The following is a 17,988-nucleotide window of genomic DNA, read 5'->3' as shown; positions in this document are numbered from 1 at the left end:
ATAGCAATAGCAAAATAGACAGGATCCACCATACCTTGCAGAAAAGCGTCTAGACCTCTCGCGCAGCCAGTTCTGAATCCTCTGTTGAGCCAACAGGGTCCCTCGAAACTGGATAAAACTCCGAGACGTTCGGCTTCGTCTCCCGGGTTTCGTTCACCAGTTGCGGGGCGCCGCCTCGCCGAAAAGGAGAACGCCACGCTTCAGGATTCTTCTGGCAGCATTTTTATTACAGCTCTTTTAGTGTTACAGCTCTCTTAGATGGTAGTGAGGCGAGGGACCCCAAGCCCCAAAAGCTAGTGGCTTATATAGCGCTTTAGGAGATGTGCCGCACACTCATTGGCTCTTATGATGTCGCCAAATTAGCATACTGATTTTCGCGCCTTGCGCAGGCGCACATTCAAGCAAGGCTCGCAAGAAGAACCAGGAAGCAGGAAACCGGCGCCATCTTCCGATGGCGGACGCGGCTCCTAACACTAATGGGAAATAAAAAGAACAGATCATCATAAAATGACTTGATTTAACACATGAACAACTTACTGTCATACCTCATATTGTTTTGTCTGCTTTAGTTTTTGGTTTTATTTGTTTATTTTATGTATGTAAGTGCTCTGTCTTCAGACACACCAGAAGAGGGAATCAGAATTCATTACAGAGGATTGTAAGCCACCATGTGGATGCTGGGAATTGAACTCAGGACCTCTAGAAGAGCAGCCAGTGCTGGTAAGCACTAAGCCATTACTCCAGCCCTGGTTTTAAGTTTTTTTTAACAGTGTCATGTAGGCCAAACTGGCCTGGAATTTATGTAACTGAGCATGACCTTAAACATCTGACCACCCAACCTCAAAAACCTCCAACTCAAAAGTGCTGGTACTACAATTGTGTACCCACATACCCAGCTCTAATATATATGATCAAATAATTATGATGACGGAGAGAAGTGCTGCTAGCTTGCATAAGGCATTGGGTTCCATCCCAGCTCTGAAAGAAAAATCTATAGTGATAAAACAAACATAGACAAATAGAGAATCAAAATCTAGTCTCAGCTTTGATATGAATTAATACTCTAGTAAGCACTGGATCTGGTCTGGTTTCTTCATATATAAGTAAGAGCTCAGGCAGATTGTTCTCTGTGTTTGTGCTTGTAATCGCTAATTCCTGGTTTTCAACTTGACTATATCTGGAATGAACTACAATCCAGAATTGGAGGGCTCACCTATGATCCAGATCTTGAGGCTGGAAGACACAAGTTTCTGACCTGGATCTTGGCATGGAGATCTTGAGGCATAGTGGCCATGAAAAACTTAGGCTCAGGCAAGGTAGTACACGCCTTTAATCCCAAGAGACTATGAAGGAGCTCTCTGAGTTCAAGGTCAGCCTGGAACAAAACAAATCCCACATTCAGGCACAGTGATACACACCTTTAATCTGGGCCATACCTTCTGCTGGAGACTTACATAAGGACATTGGAAGAAGGAAGAGTCACTCTTCTTTGCCTAATTGCATTTATATGTCAGCACATCTGCTGGAATATACTTCTACAGACGACCAGCTGAAACAACTAGCTTCGTGGGATTGAGCAACTACTAGATTCTTGGACTTCCCATTCACAGCTGACCATTGTTGGGGTAGTTGGACTACAGACTGTAAGTCATCACAATAAATTCCCTCAGTATAGAGAGACATCCCCTAAGTTCTGTGACTCTAGAGAACCTTGACTAATACAGTGCTTATGTACACAAGTGTGTGTGTGTGTGTGTGTGTGCAAACACGTGAAGGCTAGAGGTTATTGTCAGGTGTCTTGCTTCTCTACATTGTTTTTGAGACAAGGTGTCACTGATCTCGAGCTAGGCTGCCCAGACAACAGGCCACAGGGATCCTTCCAGCACTCGGTCACATGTACCATAGTCTCGGAAATCCAAATTTAGGTCCTCATGGTTGTTGTATAGCAAGCTCTTTACTCACAGATCTAGAGGCAAGCGGATCATTTATAGAGTTCGAGGCCAGCCAGGGCTACATAATGACATCTTTGTCTCAAAAACAAAAAGGGAGCCAGGCAGTGGTAGCTCATGCTTTTAATCTCAGCGCTCAAGAGGCAGAGGCAGGTGAATCCCTGAGTTGGAGGCCAGTCTGGTCTACTGAGTTCCAGGGCAGCCAGGGCCACATAACCCTCCAAAAACCACCCACCCCCAAAAAATAAAGAAAGAAAGAAAGAAAGAAAGAAAGAAAAGGGAGAGGGGGAAAGTAGAAAGAGAGAATGAGAATAAAAAAGAAAAGAGGGGAGGGGAAAAACATCACAACTAAGACAGTCGGAGTCTCTAGTGAATCGGGATACCGAGAACTCTAAGGTTCCTAGAGGGGCGGCTGCGCCCCCTCCCGCGGGGCGGGGCTCTGACGTACTTCCGGTTGTGCTGTCGTTCAGCCGCTGTGAGGATTCCAGGCTCCAAAGCGGTTCTGAGTCACGGTGAGCCTGCGAGTCCCAGGTTAGCCTGGCGGTCGGGGGAGCGTTGGCCGAAAGGTTTAGAGAGGGTGGGACGGGTTTAGCGGCTGTGGTTCTGGTTCGGGGAATTCCTTCATGGTGGTTCTGGGAGATTGAGGAGGAGCGCCCCGCCCAGCCCAGCCGTTGTAGGCGCCGCTCTAAGGAAAGGCTTTTTCACCCCCGAGGGCTCCCTGGAACAAAACCCTGTTTCTTTTGCTTCCGGAATCGCTTTTCTGGTCTCTCTGTTATTCTCTGTTATTGTCTGTTACCCGGACGGAAACTGCCTTCTTTCTTCCCGAGCTCTTGCCCTGAGATCTAAACTCAGGACTAATTGTTAAGAATAAGCCCAAGTGTAGAAACCTGTGAAAATCCGAATCTCATTAATCTTGGGTAATGTCCAGTCCAGGCGGGGAATTAGTCCCGTTGGGCTTTGTGTGCACAGGACAAGGATCTGCTCAAGTCCGGAAAGAAATTTTAGACGATCGTTTGTAAAACGAGTATAGGATATAAAGGTGATTTATTTATTTGGTGGATGACATAGTTGGAAATCTGTTTTGAAAGGGGACACTGAAAAGAACTGTGCAACAACAACAAAACACACGAAAGTTGTTTTTCTAGTGCTGGAATGTTTCCGAAGAGAAACTGAGTGTTGGTTCAGGGCTATTGAAATGATGCAGAATTTGGCTCACTCTTGAGAATTTCTTAGCTATTAGATCTGCTCAGTAGCTATGCTCCTCAGAATTATTGGCCTGCCTAGAAGCTTTTTGAAAATTAGTTTGCCTGGTTTGAGATGGGGTCTTACTGTGTAGCCTAGGCTGATGTATAATTGGTGATGCTCCTGTCTCTTCAGTGCTGTAATTACAGGTATGTGCCACCACGACTTCAGCTTGGAAACTCAGGTACAGAGTGTCTTAAGGGCACTATCTACCACTAGGTAGTAATCGCTGTTCATTTGCTACAATCTTTGATAGTTTTATTTATACCTTGTCTTGCACAGAATGGATTTGAGGCAGATTTAGGGAGGGGGGCTTATAAAACTGCAGAATTTGCATAAAGGAGGGAAAAAATTGGGAAGTGACCCTGTCTTGAATAGATTGCATGCTTCTGCTGCTAGACTGTGAGAGTTAGGTTTTTTTTTACTCTGTGTGTGTCTGTGTATGTCAGTGCTTCCCTTCCGTTACATGAGTACCAGGCTCAAACCTGGCAGCACTGAGCCACTTGCCAGCTGGGCTAAACCTTTAGATGGTTTTGTTTTTGGTGTTGTTGGTGTTGTTGTTGTTATTTTTCAAAACAGGGTTTCTCTGTCCTGGAACTCTTCATAGACTATGCTGGCTTCTAACTCAGAGATCCCCCTGCCTCTGCCTCCCATGTGCTGGGATTAAGGTGTGCATACCACAGCTGGGCAGTGGTGGTGCCCACATCCTTTTAATTTTATTTTTTTTATTTTCTTTTGTTTGTTTTAGAGAGAGGGTACTGCTGTGCATCTCACCATGCAGCTAAGGTCCAGCTTTAACCTACCTCGGAGTGCGGGGATTGCAGCCATGCTGTCCCATCGCTAGCATAAAAATTTCATTTATAAATTCTCTTACTAAATATCTTTAGACTCCCAAGAGTGAGAGGCTGAAACTCATATTTCTTTGCTTCTCATTTCCCACTAAGTAGAAAGCTCCAGGAAGGCAGGGTACACCCAATGGTCAAGCAGCAGGTGTTCAGTTAGTCAGAAGATATTCTAAGGTATCAAATGGGAGATACTAAATGTTCATAACTTAGAAGAAAAATATTTTTAAACATTTTTTGTTTGCATCACTTATTTTGATTGAATTTTTCTCCCAAATTTTTTTCAGCAATATATATCTTTGTCAGACTAAATAACTGTAAGCACATACAGTGTTGGACTTGGTGACACAGGTTTAATTCCACCACTCAGGAGGAGAGCTAGGCCAATCTGTTATGCCTTCTAAGCCAGCCAAGGCTATGCAGTGAGACACTGTCTTTCCCACCCACTCTTCTGTTAAAAAAAATCTAGGGAGGCTCAGTGGTTAAAAGCACTGACTGTGCGGGGGTGGGTGGGTGGGTGGGTGGTGGTGGTGCACGCCTTTAAACCCAGCACTTGGGAGGCAGAGGCAGGCAGATTTCTGAGTTCGAGGCCAGCCTGGTCTACAGAGTGAGTTCCAGGACAGCCAGGGCTACACAGAGAAACCCTGTCTCGAAAAATCAAAAAAAAAAAAAAAAGCACTGACTGCTCTTCCAGAGATCCTGAGTTCAATTTCCAGCACCCACATGGTGGCCTACAACCATCTGTCATGGGATTCAGTGCCTCCTTCTGGTGTGTCTGAAGATAGCTACAGTGAAATTGTACAGATAAAAAAAAAAGAAAATCTAACTGCAGGGCCACAAAAGATATATCAGCCCGTAAATGTGCTTGTCCCCAAGCATGTTGGCCTGAGTTTGATCCCTGGGACCCACATGGTGGAAGGAGAGAACTGAGAGCTTTGACCTTTAACCTCTGTACATACTATGCCATACATACATCTCCACACATACCCCTACACAATTGATTAATTACATAGGGAAGAGACTGGAGAGATGATTCGGTGATTAAGAATATGTATTGCTCTTGGCAGAGGTCTCAGATTTGGTTCCCAGGACTCAATGTTAGGCAGTTCACAAATGCCTCTAGCTCTAGGGTTTCCCACACTGACCTCGTCAAATGCATGATGCTGTCTATGTGACCCACACACAGATTTTTTTTTAATTTAATTTCAGCTAAAGACACATAAAAGAAACTTGAATATGGGATTTGGGAGGTGACTTAGTCGGTAGTGTTTTCTTTACGAGTAACTGAGCCCACAGGTAAAAAGCCCAGATATGTCTGCTTGTGCCTGAAATCTCAGTACTAGAAGGGCAGAGACTGGCAGATACCTGAGTTCACTGGCCAGTCAGCCAGCCTAGCTGGTCCATGTGCTCCAGGTTCAGTGAGAGATCCAGTCTCAAAACAATGAGATGAGTAGTGATAGAGGAGGACCTCTGGCTACATACACATGCACACATAGGCAAGCTCACTTGTACGTACGCGTACACACACACACACGCACAGTCACACAAAGCCAAACCCAAAAAGAAAAAAAGATTGAATATGTTGTTTTTAAAATAAGTCAGTGTGCATCCTAATTAGGTTTCCACGATTTTTGTTTTTAAATTTTTGTTCATCTATTTATTTGGTGCTAGGGGTGGAACCCAAAGCTTTGTATCCACAAAGCAAATACTCCACTTTTGAACTATCTTCCTAACTCTTATACTCCAATATTTTTAATAAGCTAGATAATTCCAAACTGGAACATCCATGCTCATGCTGACAAGCACAGTCAATTGACTAGTCTACTTTTTTATGTTCAGACAGTATTGGATACTGAAATCATAGAAACGGAGATACCTGTAGTAAGATGTGAAACAGTATTTGTGGTAAAGATCTAATTTTAAAATTACACCACTTCTCGGGAAAATGGACATATCTTAGTCAAGTGAAAGTAGGGTCTACTTAGCTGACTCCAGAGTGATTTCAAACAATATGTGCTTTGCTAATTTTGTATGTATTGCTTGTACAAAGTAATAGGCTTCATTATGATACTTCCATGCATACCTTCTTTGCCAGGAGCCAAACCCAGGAAACTACCTGCTATCCTAAGAGAACCTAGGAAGTTACCTGCTGTTCTAGAAAGCCTAGTCAGTACAAGGTTAAAAAAGGACATTCACAGGTCTCAGGCCCCAGGAACTTAAAGAACGTCTGGCATTTCCTGGGAGCTGGTTACGACAATGGGATAGATGGTCTTGGGCAATAAGGATATGACTGTGGACTGGTCTTAGACAATGAGGATTCAATAGTGGGACAGCCCTGAGCAATGACCCTCGCCCAGACTTCCCGGTTTGCTGTGTCTTTATAACCTGCACTCGAAATTAAAGTTTCAGAGCTTGATCAGAACCCCAGACTTGCTTTCATTCCTTGTGTCTCTTGTCCCTTCATTTTTTTGCCCCCTTCCCTAAGGTCTCATTGAATCCCCAAGGGCCGGGGCACTTCTTAGCCTCTTGTATTGCTGTAAAAAACAGCATAACTAAGCCAACTCTTTTTTTTTTTTTTTTTTTTTTTTGGTTTTTCGAGACAGGGTTGCTCTGTACTAAGCCAACTCTTATAAGAGAAAGTACTTAATTGAAAGCTGGCTTACTGTTTCAGAGGTTAGGTCCATTATCATCATGGCAGGAAGCATGGTGGCATGCAGGCAGGCACTGAAGCAGTAGCTGGGAGCTACATTCTGATCTGTAGTCAGAGAGAGCAATACTGGGCCTACTGTGGGCTTTTGAAACCTCAAAGTCTACCCCAATGACACATTTCTACCAACAAGGCCACACCTTCTAATCCTTCTAATTCTTCCAAATAGTACAATAGTACAATCTCTGAGCTTCTGGGGGGGGGGTGTTCTTATTCATATACTCACAAGACATAGAACTGCTTTGATCATACTCAGTCCTCAGTTCATTTTCTTGTCCCCCCCATACTCCTTTTACCCTTTCCACGTCCCTTTATTCTGATATCTAGTCCCACTCTTCACATTCTGCATAGGAGAGAGAATGGGCTTGTTTGCTGAGTTTGGATTATCTTGCTTAACATAATAATCAACATTTCCATCTATTTTCCTATAAAAGACATTATCGAACAACTGTTTTTTTTTTAAAATATATATTTGTGTATGTGTGTGTGTGTTGCACAGGTAATCAGAGGACAATTTTCACAAGTTGGTTCTTTTCATATACCACTGTGTGGGTCACAAGAGCCAAACCAGGCCTAGTAGCAAGCACTTTGATCCACTGAGCCATCATACCATTTCTGAACAATACTTTTTATATGGTAGTTGTCTGGTGGCCCCGGTGATAAAGACCAGAAAAACATATTTCATTTTTTGATAATTTTATGGCAACATTGTTTTTATAGGTTTGAAGTGTGGCACATTAAGAACCAGAAACCCAAAGGCACCAGGTCTACTCCTAAGAATCCTGCTGGTTCTGGAATCTGTGTGATGACCAAGGTGGTGGGCATGGCCACAGTTCTGGGCCCCAGGCCACCTCAGGAGTCTATGGGACCTTCGCCCATTAAAGTTGAAGAGGACGAAGAGAAAGACAAGTGCCACCCAAGCCTAGAGCTATCCCGTAAGCGCTTCAGACAGTCTGGGAACCATGACACTCTTGAGCCAATGGGACCTTCGACCATTAAAGCTGAAGAGGATGAAGACAAGGACAAGTGCCGCCCTAGCCTAGAGCTGTTCCGTAAGAGCTTCAAACAGTTTGGGTACCAAGACACTCTTGAGCAGTTGGGACCTTCAACCATTAAAGCTGAAGAGGATGAAGAGAAGGACAAAGGGCGCTCTAGCCTAGAGCTATCCCGACAGCGCTTCAGGCAGTTTGGGTACCATGACACTCCTGGGCCCCGAGAGGCACTAAGCCAGCTTCGAGTGCTCTGCTGTGAGTGGCTACAGCCCGAGATCCACACCAAGGAGCAGATTCTAGAGCTGCTGGTTCTGGAGCAGTTCCTGACCATCCTGCCCCGAGAGCTCCAAGCCTGGGTACAGCAGCACTGCCCTGAGAGCGCAGAGGAGGCTGTCACTCTCCTGGAAGACCTGGAGCAAGAACTGGATGAGCCAGGACTACAGGTGGGCGGGAGATCATCAGATGCTAGGAGACCCGGAACATAAATAACATCCTAGGCAGGAATCAGGACTTGTCCTTCTTTGTTTGCAAAACTGTCCCTGGGGAGATATATTACACACATCTACTCACCCCAGATAGGGAATCTGTGGCAGATCGAACAGATACCACCAAAGTCCGACTTGGTAAATGTGGACTTTTTTGGGGGGGGGTTATTTGGGTTACTTAAAAGGAGTATGGGTGAAGGATTACTTACAGGAGCAGAAATGACTCAGAGATAGCTGTATCATCAAAGCCCACCCAGCATTTGTGACAGATCAGCTGGAATACTGGAGCATACGCACAGCTCAACTGGTTGGAGAGTATCCTGTTTCAGGCGGGTCAACTGGTCTGCATCTCCTTTGCAGTTCTGTTCCTAGTCCCAGAGGAACACTAGCTGTTACTGCTTATTCTGGCAGGAGGGGGCCTAGTAAGTCTGGTCAGTTTCAGGGATTTCCTGAAGCTAGTTTAAGTTGTTTACCTTCCTATAGGATGGAAGGCAGAAACTGTTACTCACCACTCTGCAGCAAAATTAACCAGACAGAAGTTTCTGGAGAGCTAGATCATGTTTCTCCCTGTTGTCTGCCCTTACCCTGAAGTAACCGTGGGAACCAAGTGGGATAGGTGTTTTCCTTTCCTTCTCCTAAAAGTTCTGCATAGCTTGCCTGAGATTTTTCTCATTCTGGAGTCAGCTGTGCACACACCTAGCCATTTCTTACTGTCTCTAGGTCTCATCTCCTCCAAATGAACAGAAGCAGGCTTGGGAGAAAGTGTCAACTTCAGGAACTGCAATGGAGTCCTTAAGCAGTACCGAGACCCAACCCGTGGATGCCAGCCCTAAATATGAGTTTTGGGGGCCCCTGTACATCCAAGAGACTGGTGAGGAGGAGGTTTTCACTCAGGATCCAAGAAAGCGCCAAGGTAAGGACCCCTCTCAGTGTTCAGAGAAATCTATAACTCTAGGTGAGAGGTACCCTCTCGATTGGCCTGACTGGTAGAGGACCTGACTAGTAGAGGCAGAAGACATGCACTTTCCTCTCCTAAACCCTATTGCCTCAGACAGTTTCCCAACACGCTTGCAGAGGGTTGAGCGGAGTGAGCTCAGCAGAGTGAGCTCAGTTTTAAAAAGGAGTGAGACTGATTGAGAGATATGGGCAGGTTGGATGAGCCATTGTCGCACTAAGCTGGATCACAGTGGCCTGAAGGGCCAAGAAAGACCTGTTATTACCAGAACCAGACAGGAACTGAGCCTTGTTAGGGAAGGAAAGAGTCACATGCAGGTCTTGCTGTTGAGTAAAGAGAAAATGGAATAGCCTCATTGTTAGAGTGTTCCTGCCCTTATATATTTTGGTGTACCCACAGGCAGACTCAAGAAGGCTAGACAACATGAAAAGTGTTTAGGCCTAAGGGTAGTTTCCTGGGATACAGGGTAGGACAGACTGGGTCTGGAAAAGGTCAAACCTTTTTGAACCTCTGGAGACTTGAGAGGTTAAAAGCTAGGGTAGGGGCTGGGAATGCAGTTCATTTTGTAGAGAGCCGGAGTAGCATGCAGGAGGCCCTGGGTTCTATCCCCTGTACCACTTAAACCATATGTGGTGGTGCATACCTGCAACCCCAGCACTCAAATTCAGGGTCAGCCTTGGCTACATGGGGAATTCAAGACCAGTCTGGGTTTCTTGAAACTTTGTCTCGCTGGGCGGTGGTGGCGCACTTGGGAGGCAGAGGCAGGTGGATTTCTGAGTTTGAGGCCAGCCTGGTCTACAGAGTGAGTTCCAGGACAGCCAAGGCTCTACAGAGAAACCCTGTCTCGGAAAAAAAAAAAAGAAGAAAGAAAGAAGAACATTAGAGCAACTCCCTGTCCCTAGCTCAGATCTCCACAAGTCATGATTTGCATACAGCCGTACTTCATCCTGGTGGCTTCTGCTCTTCTGCTCTTATACTCTACTTTATGTGGAGTAAAAATACCTGCAAAGAATAATCAGATTTTCATGTTGGTGAAAATATAGCACATTGTTCCAAATCCTGTTATTACCCGTTTTCATGGATACAGTATGTTCATGAGCAGAGCCATAGCCCTGAGAAATTGCCTGAGTTGCTTACAGTGTCCTAGGCACTTGAAATTCCCTCTTGTTTTGAGCCCTGTTGAAAATATGTTCTCGGGGCCTGGAGAGATGGCTAAATGGTTAAGAGCACTGGCTGCTCTTCCAAAGGTCATGAGTTCAATTCCCAGCAACCACATAGTGGGTCACAACCATCTGTAATTGGATCTGATGCCCTTTTCTGGTGTTCCAAGGACAGTGTGCTTATATACATTAAATAAATAAATAAATAAATAAATCTTTAAAAAAAAGAAAAAAGAAAATACGTTCTCATGCCAGGCATAAGTTCTAGCACTCAGGAGGCAGAGGCAGGTATGATCTCTGTGCAGGCCAGACTGGTCTATAGAGTGTTTCAAAACAGCCAGTGGTATATAGAGAGACCTGTCTCAAAAAGAACAGAACAAACAAAAAGCTATTCTTAGGGCTGGAGATGTGGTTTAGCAGTTAAGAGCAGTATCCTCTCTCACAGAAGACCCTGATTCACTGGTTTACTTTCTAGCATCCACCTTGAGTGGCTAACAGCTGCCTTTAAGTCTAGTTCCTACGCTTCCAGCACCCCCTCCATTCTCCAAGGACACCTGCATGTACATGATGCACTTTTAGACAGGCAGGCACATGATTCAAAATGATTGTTTAAAAAATGTACATCTTGGGCTAGAGAGATGGCTCAAAGGTTAAGAACACTGATTACTCTTCCAGAGGTCCTGAGTTCAGTTCCCAGCAACCACATGGTGGCTCACAACCATCTGTAATGGGATTTGATGGCCTCTTCTGGTGTGTCTGACAGCTGTAACGTGCTCATATATATACATAAATCTTACCAAAAAAAGTACATCTTAGGGACTGACAGGATGGCTCAGCAGTTTAAAATGCTTGCTCTGAAAGCCTGGTGACCTGAGTTCCATCCCTGAAACGTAGATGATGGAAGGAGAGAACTGACTCCCGGGAGTTGTTCTCTGACCTCCATGCGCACAGTTGCAGGAATACTTGCACACACACACAATAATTATATAACTATATAATTACTTCTATTTATTCACTTATTCATTTGGGCAGGATCCCACTGTGTGGTCTTGACTGGCCTAGAGCTTACTACATAGACCAAGCTGGTCTTAAACTCAGAGAAATCATATTTGAGAAACATAGCTGTCTCGAAAACCAAAAAGGGGGGAGGGTAAGACCTAAACTGTTTTTAAACAAAAAACAACCTAAGCTGTTTTTCATTGTTTAGAATTGTTAATACTATCTTCCAGTTACCTGGGGCTGTAATTATACATGAAGAAAACCAAAAACATAACTGCTGATAACTCTTGGAAGTCTGAAGCAGGAGAATTGCCATGAGTTTAAAGCATATCCACTAGAGAAGACTACCAAGAAATGGGTTCAAGTCAAGAAAAAGTCTTTATGTTAAGATGCAGACCCAAGTGCAGTCCCTAGCCTTTCTTAGGTGTGCTTTTAAGCATAAAAAAACCACATCCTGGGTTGACCTCTCAGCCAGCCAAAAAACAAGGTTAGTACATTTAGGGACTTTGTTAGAACTATAGACTTTTGGTTTTTTGAGACAGGGTTTCTCTGTGTAGCCCTGGCTGTCCTGGAACTCACTCTGTAGACCAGGCTGGCCTCAAACTCAGAAATCTGCCTGCCTCTGCCTCCCAAGTGCTAGGATTAAAGGCATGCGCCCCCACTGCCCGGCAGAACTATAGATTTTAATGGGTTACATCTTTGTTCTTGTTTTGGCATGTGTTCCTGCCTGTGTGTTGAGTTCTAAAGCCTGAATGGTATTTCCATCATGGCTTCAGTTATACTAAGGCCTGGGATACTGTTATATTCCTGGTGTGTTCCAGAAGAGTCTTCAGAGTGAGACCCTGTCTTTCCTCAAAAAAGAAGAAAGACCCTTTATGGTAGTTTGAGTAGGTTAGGCCCCCATGGGCTCATGTGTTTGCAATACTTGGCCCAGGGAATGGCACTATTAGGTGTGGCGTTGTTTGAGTAGGTGTGGCCTTGGAGGAAGTGTGTCACTGTCTGGTGGGCTTTGAGGTCTCCTATGCCTTTAAGTCCCACCCAGTGTGGAATCAGAGCCTCCTCCAGAAGACAGTCCTCTTCTGCTGCCAGCTGATCAAGCTGTAGAACTCATGGCTCTTCTAGCACCATGTCTGCCTTCACACTGCCATGCTTCCTGCCATGATGAAAACTGAACCTCTGAACCTGTAAGCCAGCCTCAACTAATTGTTTGCCTTTATAAGAATTGCCTTAGTCATAGTGTCCCTTCATAGCAATGAACCCCTAATAAGACAGAAGTTGGTACCAGGGACTGGAGTATTGCTGTGAAAGGCCTAACCATGCTTTTGTTTGGAGGAATGTGGATTTTGGAACTTTGGATTAGCAAAGCAGTGGAATGCTTCAAGTGGAGCTTAATGGGTCTTGTGAGTAGGAACATAGAACACAGTGGTGTTGAGGGTGATTTGAACTGTGCAGGCCTAGCTCAAGAGATTTCAGAGAAAAATAATTTTACTATGTTGCCTAGAGATTGTTCTTGTGATATTTTGGTAAAGAACGTAGCTGCTTTTTGCCTATGTCTGAAGAGTCTGCCTGAGGCTAAAGTGAAGAGATCAAGATTAATTGCATTGACAAAAGGTATCTCAAAAAAGCCTAGCATAGGCTCTGTCATGTTATTCACTCTTATGAAGAACATTTTGATCAAGCATAGCAAACTGAGAAAGGAAAGTCCATTGGTGAACGTGAAGCATGAGTTGCAGTTGAAGACCCAGGACTAAAGGGAACATGCAAAAGTTGAGGCTTGGCACCACGAAGAAAGCCTATGGGAGGCTATTGGTCAAAGTGATGCCTAGTTGCAGCAGAAGACCCTAGTGTATTTGAGATGCCAGTACCATGGCATGACCACCAAGGACAGCAGCAGCAGTAGGGTAGAGTCAGCCAGAGCCTAGAGTGCTGCAGAGGGCAGAACTGGAGACTCCACGATGTTAAGAGATGCCAAGCCTTGGGATACCTGCCAAGGAAAGCTGCTAACATAGAGGCAGTGGAGCCACCCAAGAGAAAGAAGTGTGTGTGGTCAACAAGGCTGGAGTCGAGTTGGAAATCAGACATGGAGATGGAGAGTTTGGAGTTTGCCCAGCTGGTTTTTGGTCTTGCTTTGGTCTGTATTTTCTCACTATGACATTTTAGAATGGTAATGTATATCCTGTGATGTTGGAAGTATGTAATCTACTTTATGATTTGGATTTTATAAAGGATTACAGTTAAAGAATTTCATGAGTCTCAGAAGAGATTTTGAACTTTGGACTTTTAAACATTGTTGCGCTAGACTATGGGGACTTTTGAAGTTGGACTAAATGTATTTTGCATTATGCTATAGCTACAAGCCTGTGGAAGCCAGGGAGTGGAATGTGATAGTTTGGTAGGCTTGGCCCATAGGGAGTGGCACTATTAAGAGGCGTGGCCTTGTTTGAGTAGGTGTGGCCTTGTTGGAGGAAGTGTGTCACTGTCTTCGTGGGCTCTAAGGTCTCCTATGCCTAAACTCCACCCAGTGTGGAATCAGAGCTTCTTCCAGAAGACAGTCCCCTTTTACTGACTGCTGATCAAGATGTAGAACTATTGGCTCTTCCAGCACTGTGTCTGCCTGTACACTGCCATGTTTCCTGCCATAATGATAATGGATTAAGCCTCTGAAACTGTAAGCTGGCCCCAATTAAATGGTTTTGTTTTTAAGATTTGCCTTGGTCATGGTGTCCCTTCATAGCAATGAAACCCTAAGATACCCAACCTTTTGCAGGTTAAATCATTACCCCACAGCCCCCAGTTTTATTTAGTATATGATCATTGTCTTCTGCCTCAATCTGCTCTCTTCCTTCCCTTTCTTTTCTGTGCCACGTCTGTCCTCTCTTCCTTCTGAGATTCTGACCCTTTGAAACTTGATTCCGACTGGAATGGCCAACCTCCCAACTCAGACCTCTGCTCTTGCCAGCACCTCACAAGTGAGTGCAGATTATAGATAGTTGCTAGGCATATACTCCTGACCGACCACATCGTGAACCATTGTCAATAGATTTTGGACCCAGGATACATTATCTATTTGTAGATTGGGCTGGAGTGTTGTAGAAATTTTTAATCTGGCGGTTTCTACCCCATTTTTGACCATTTAGTTCCCAGACAATAGACACACAACTTGATTATTTACAGTAAGTTTTTAACAGCACAAGAGCTGGGCAGATATCTACCCTCCATGCTGTTAGAGTCTACTTTCCTATGGATAACCCCCCAAGTTATTACTTACTATGGTTCGTCTGGGCTGCTCTTAACTCCAGTTGGCCAGCCCTCAGGGCCACATTTTCTTGACTCCTAACCCTTGGTGGCTTCTCCATCCTCCTTCAAGGTGAGATGGTTCAGTAGATAAACAATTGCTGCTCTTACAGAGGACAAAAGCTTCAGTCCAGTGCCTACATTAGGCTGCTCACAACTGCCTGTGACTCCCACTTCAAGAGACATACTGGTCTCTTTTGACCTCTGCTGCAGGCACCCATTTATGTGCGGCAGATACATGGGCACAATAAATGAGACACACACATAAATAAAAATAAATCTTTTTAAAGACTGGGATAATTGTGACTGGAATGATGGCTTTGCAGTTACAATCACTTGCTCCTTTTGCAGAGGAACCATATTCAGTTCCCAACACCCACATGGCAGCTTAAAACAGTCCAGAACTGCAGTTCCAGGTGATATAGCACCCTTTTCTGGCATCCACAAACACCAGGTATTCATGCAACACACTTACATATGTGTAGGCAAAACACCCACACACAAAAAATTTGTTTCCTTAACTAAAGAAGGCTACTGGACTCAAAAGTGCTTTGTAAGAGAAGGTGACCTTGAACTTCTGGTCCTGTTTCCACTTTCTCCCAGGTGCTGGGATTTAAGATATACCACCATGCTCTGCTTCCTATCTGGAGGATTGTAAATCAGCATATCACAGAGACTTGGGCTAATTTTACTGCAGCTCTATTCCCAAATATATATCCAAAATATAGAACCAGCCTAGGAGTCAACAGATAAAGAAAATGTGTACACACACAATGGAGTTGTATTTAACTATAAGGACTTAAGAATAAAATTATGACAGTTGGAAGAAAAAGTTAAAATAGGGTAAATTGTCTTTTCTTTCATTGAGTGCCCTTTTCTTAGTCACTTGTCAGTTCTACACAAAGTGGAGAGCCAAGAAATATTACCAGAGATGGAAATAAGGCTGTTTGTTGGTGTGTTGTTGTGGGGTTGGTTTAGTTATTCTGTTTTGTGTTTGTGAGTTGGTTTTAGCTTGATTTTTTTGTTTTTGTTCTCTGTTTTTTGTTTTGGTCTCTGCCTGCCTGGAACTATGTAAATTAGGCTGCCTCAAAAGACAGAGATCCGCCTGCCTGTGTGGCTCCCAAGTGTTAGGATAAAAGGTGTGCACCACTAAAGTTTTAGTGCCCAGTTTGGAAGAAAGACTTTTAAGTGCTCTTAAGAGAGAGGAGTTGGCAATAATAGCCTTGCTTAAAGTCTCAAAGAAACTTACACACCCAAGAAGGTTTGCTGGACAGGAAGAGTGAGCCAGTAGTAGCACAGGATACAGGGGTAAGCTGACCAGTCTGCCTGAGCTCTGAGTGGAACTCAGTCATCCCTAAAGCATTGAAACTCGGTGTTTACCCTGCTAGAACTTGAGCTCTGACTTTCTTTTTTTATCTGCATGACTGAGGAACCCTTCAAACCAGAAATTCTTCATATAACAGTTGGCTCTGAGTATGTTGCAGAAGCAAATGTGAAGTCACAGAGAGAATACTCCAGTGTAATTTAGACTGTTTCCAAGCATACAGGAGGACAGAGTAGCAACAGCCTTTCTAGAGACTATGAATTGTAAAATAATCAGGTGATTGACACTGGAGGCAGGAGTCTCATGTGAATGAGACCATAAACTAGATGAGACAGTGGTTTTATTTTATTGCTGTTAGAGCCATTTACACGGCCATCATCCTTTCAGACTCCTCTACTACCTCACCTGGTGGTCCTGTTTCCCTGCAACAGCTGCTGCTTCAGAACAGGAACAACTAACACACCCTTAACCCACCTGTTTGCAGGTTTTAAGTCGAATCCCCAGAAGGAGGACTCAGCAGATGAGCAGAGGAGTTCTGAAGAAGAGTCTCATGCAGACGGACTCAAAAGAAACATCATCCCCATGATGACTGCCAATAAGTATGGATCGAGGTCAGAAAGGCAGTGGGCCGACAACCTGGAAAGGGAGAGAGGTGCAAAAGCCTCTCTTCAAGACACAGGTTCCAGGAAAGGGGCAGAACCAGCATCTACTAGGCCTGCCCCAGGAGAGAAACGTTACATATGTGCAGAGTGTGGGAAGGCCTTTAGCAATAGCTCAAACCTCACTAAACACCGGAGAACACACACTGGGGAGAAGCCTTATGTGTGTACAAAGTGTGGGAAGGCTTTCAGCCACAGCTCCAACCTTACCCTTCATTACCGAACACACCTCGTGGACCGGCCCTATGACTGTAAGTGTGGGAAAGCCTTTGGGCAGAGCTCAGACCTCCTTAAACACCAAAGGATGCACACGGAAGAGGCGCCCTATCAGTGTAAAGACTGTGGGAAAGCCTTCAGTGGAAAGGGGAGCCTCATTCGACATTATCGTATCCACACAGGGGAGAAGCCCTATCAGTGTAATGAGTGTGGAAAGAGTTTTAGTCAGCATGCAGGTCTCAGTTCCCATCAACGCCTGCATACAGGGGAGAAACCCTATAAGTGTAAGGAGTGTGGCAAAGCCTTCAACCATAGTTCAAATTTTAATAAGCATCACAGAATCCATACTGGCGAAAAACCCTATTGGTGTAATCACTGTGGGAAAACCTTCTGTAGCAAGTCAAATCTTTCCAAGCATCAGAGAGTCCACACTGGAGAGGGAGAAGTACAGTAACTGTCTGTTCTCGTCTGTTGTTATCATTGTTGTAAACGTTAGAATGTGAATGCTAGGAAGAAGCTCTGTAATGCATTTGATGTTTGATAGTAGGTTTTGCTCTAGTCATCAAGGGGTGCCTTGGAGGGAGAGCTCCACAGTGATAGATAGAACAGACAGGAGGTGACAGAGAGCAGGGAGCCCCACACTGGTCACCTCGACCAGTAAGTCCCTCCTCACACTCCAGGCCCCAGTGTACTGTGTGTCCAGTATAGTTAAGGAAGAAACATTGAAATTGTTTAACTGTTTTAACATGTATCCCACAGTTGTAGTTTGTAAAGGATTGAGCCACCTTCAACAGTCTGATTCAGAATAAACGTGTAGCATCATGTAATGCCTCAGGACTATTATTGTGATAAATAATGTTGTTATAGAACTTTATTTTTAAATTTTATTGGGTGAGTGGATGAATGTGTATATGCCCTGGCACATGTGTGAAGGTCAGAGGACAACTTTTTTCCACCCCCAAAATTTAAAGTTTTAAAGATGCAGATTCTCTCCTTCCATCCAGCATGTAGGTCCTGGGGATCAAACTCAGGTTGTCAGACCCAGCGGCAGGCTTCTTACCCACTAAAGCTGTCACTGGCCATAGTTATTGAACATTCTTTTAGATAAAGCATTGGCCAGGCTTGGAAGTACACATTCATACTTCAATACTTGAGAAAGGATCA

General features: G+C 44.4%; 1 protein-coding gene across 2 annotated transcripts; it reads left to right on the top strand.

Moving 5' to 3' along the window:
• The first annotated feature begins 2,402 nt into the window (after nt 1-2,402).
• Nucleotides 2,403-17,651, top strand: Zscan21 (zinc finger and SCAN domain containing 21). 2 transcript variants are annotated; one of them, XM_028782796.1, is made up of 4 exons: nt 2,403-2,480; nt 7,461-8,175; nt 8,938-9,130; nt 16,434-17,651. In XM_028782796.1, the coding sequence occupies exons 2-4, from the start codon at nt 7,546-7,548 to the stop codon at nt 17,276-17,278; spliced, it is 1,668 nt and encodes a 555-aa protein (XP_028638629.1). In that variant the 5' UTR covers nt 2,403-2,480; nt 7,461-7,545; the 3' UTR covers nt 17,279-17,651. The 2 variants fall into 2 exon arrangements, with proteins under 2 accessions (XP_028638629.1, XP_028638630.1); XM_028782797.1 differs by having other exon boundaries at nt 2,429-2,461.
• The last annotated feature ends 337 nt before the right edge of the window (nt 17,652-17,988 follow it).

Source organism: Grammomys surdaster, unplaced genomic scaffold (genome assembly GCF_004785775.1).
Source record: "Grammomys surdaster isolate TR1022 unplaced genomic scaffold, NIH_TR_1.0 880, whole genome shotgun sequence".
Taxonomy (NCBI): domain Eukaryota; kingdom Metazoa; phylum Chordata; class Mammalia; order Rodentia; family Muridae; genus Grammomys; species Grammomys surdaster.
The sequence above is the reverse complement of the archived record's forward strand: the minus strand, read 5'-3'. Positions and strand labels throughout refer to the sequence as shown.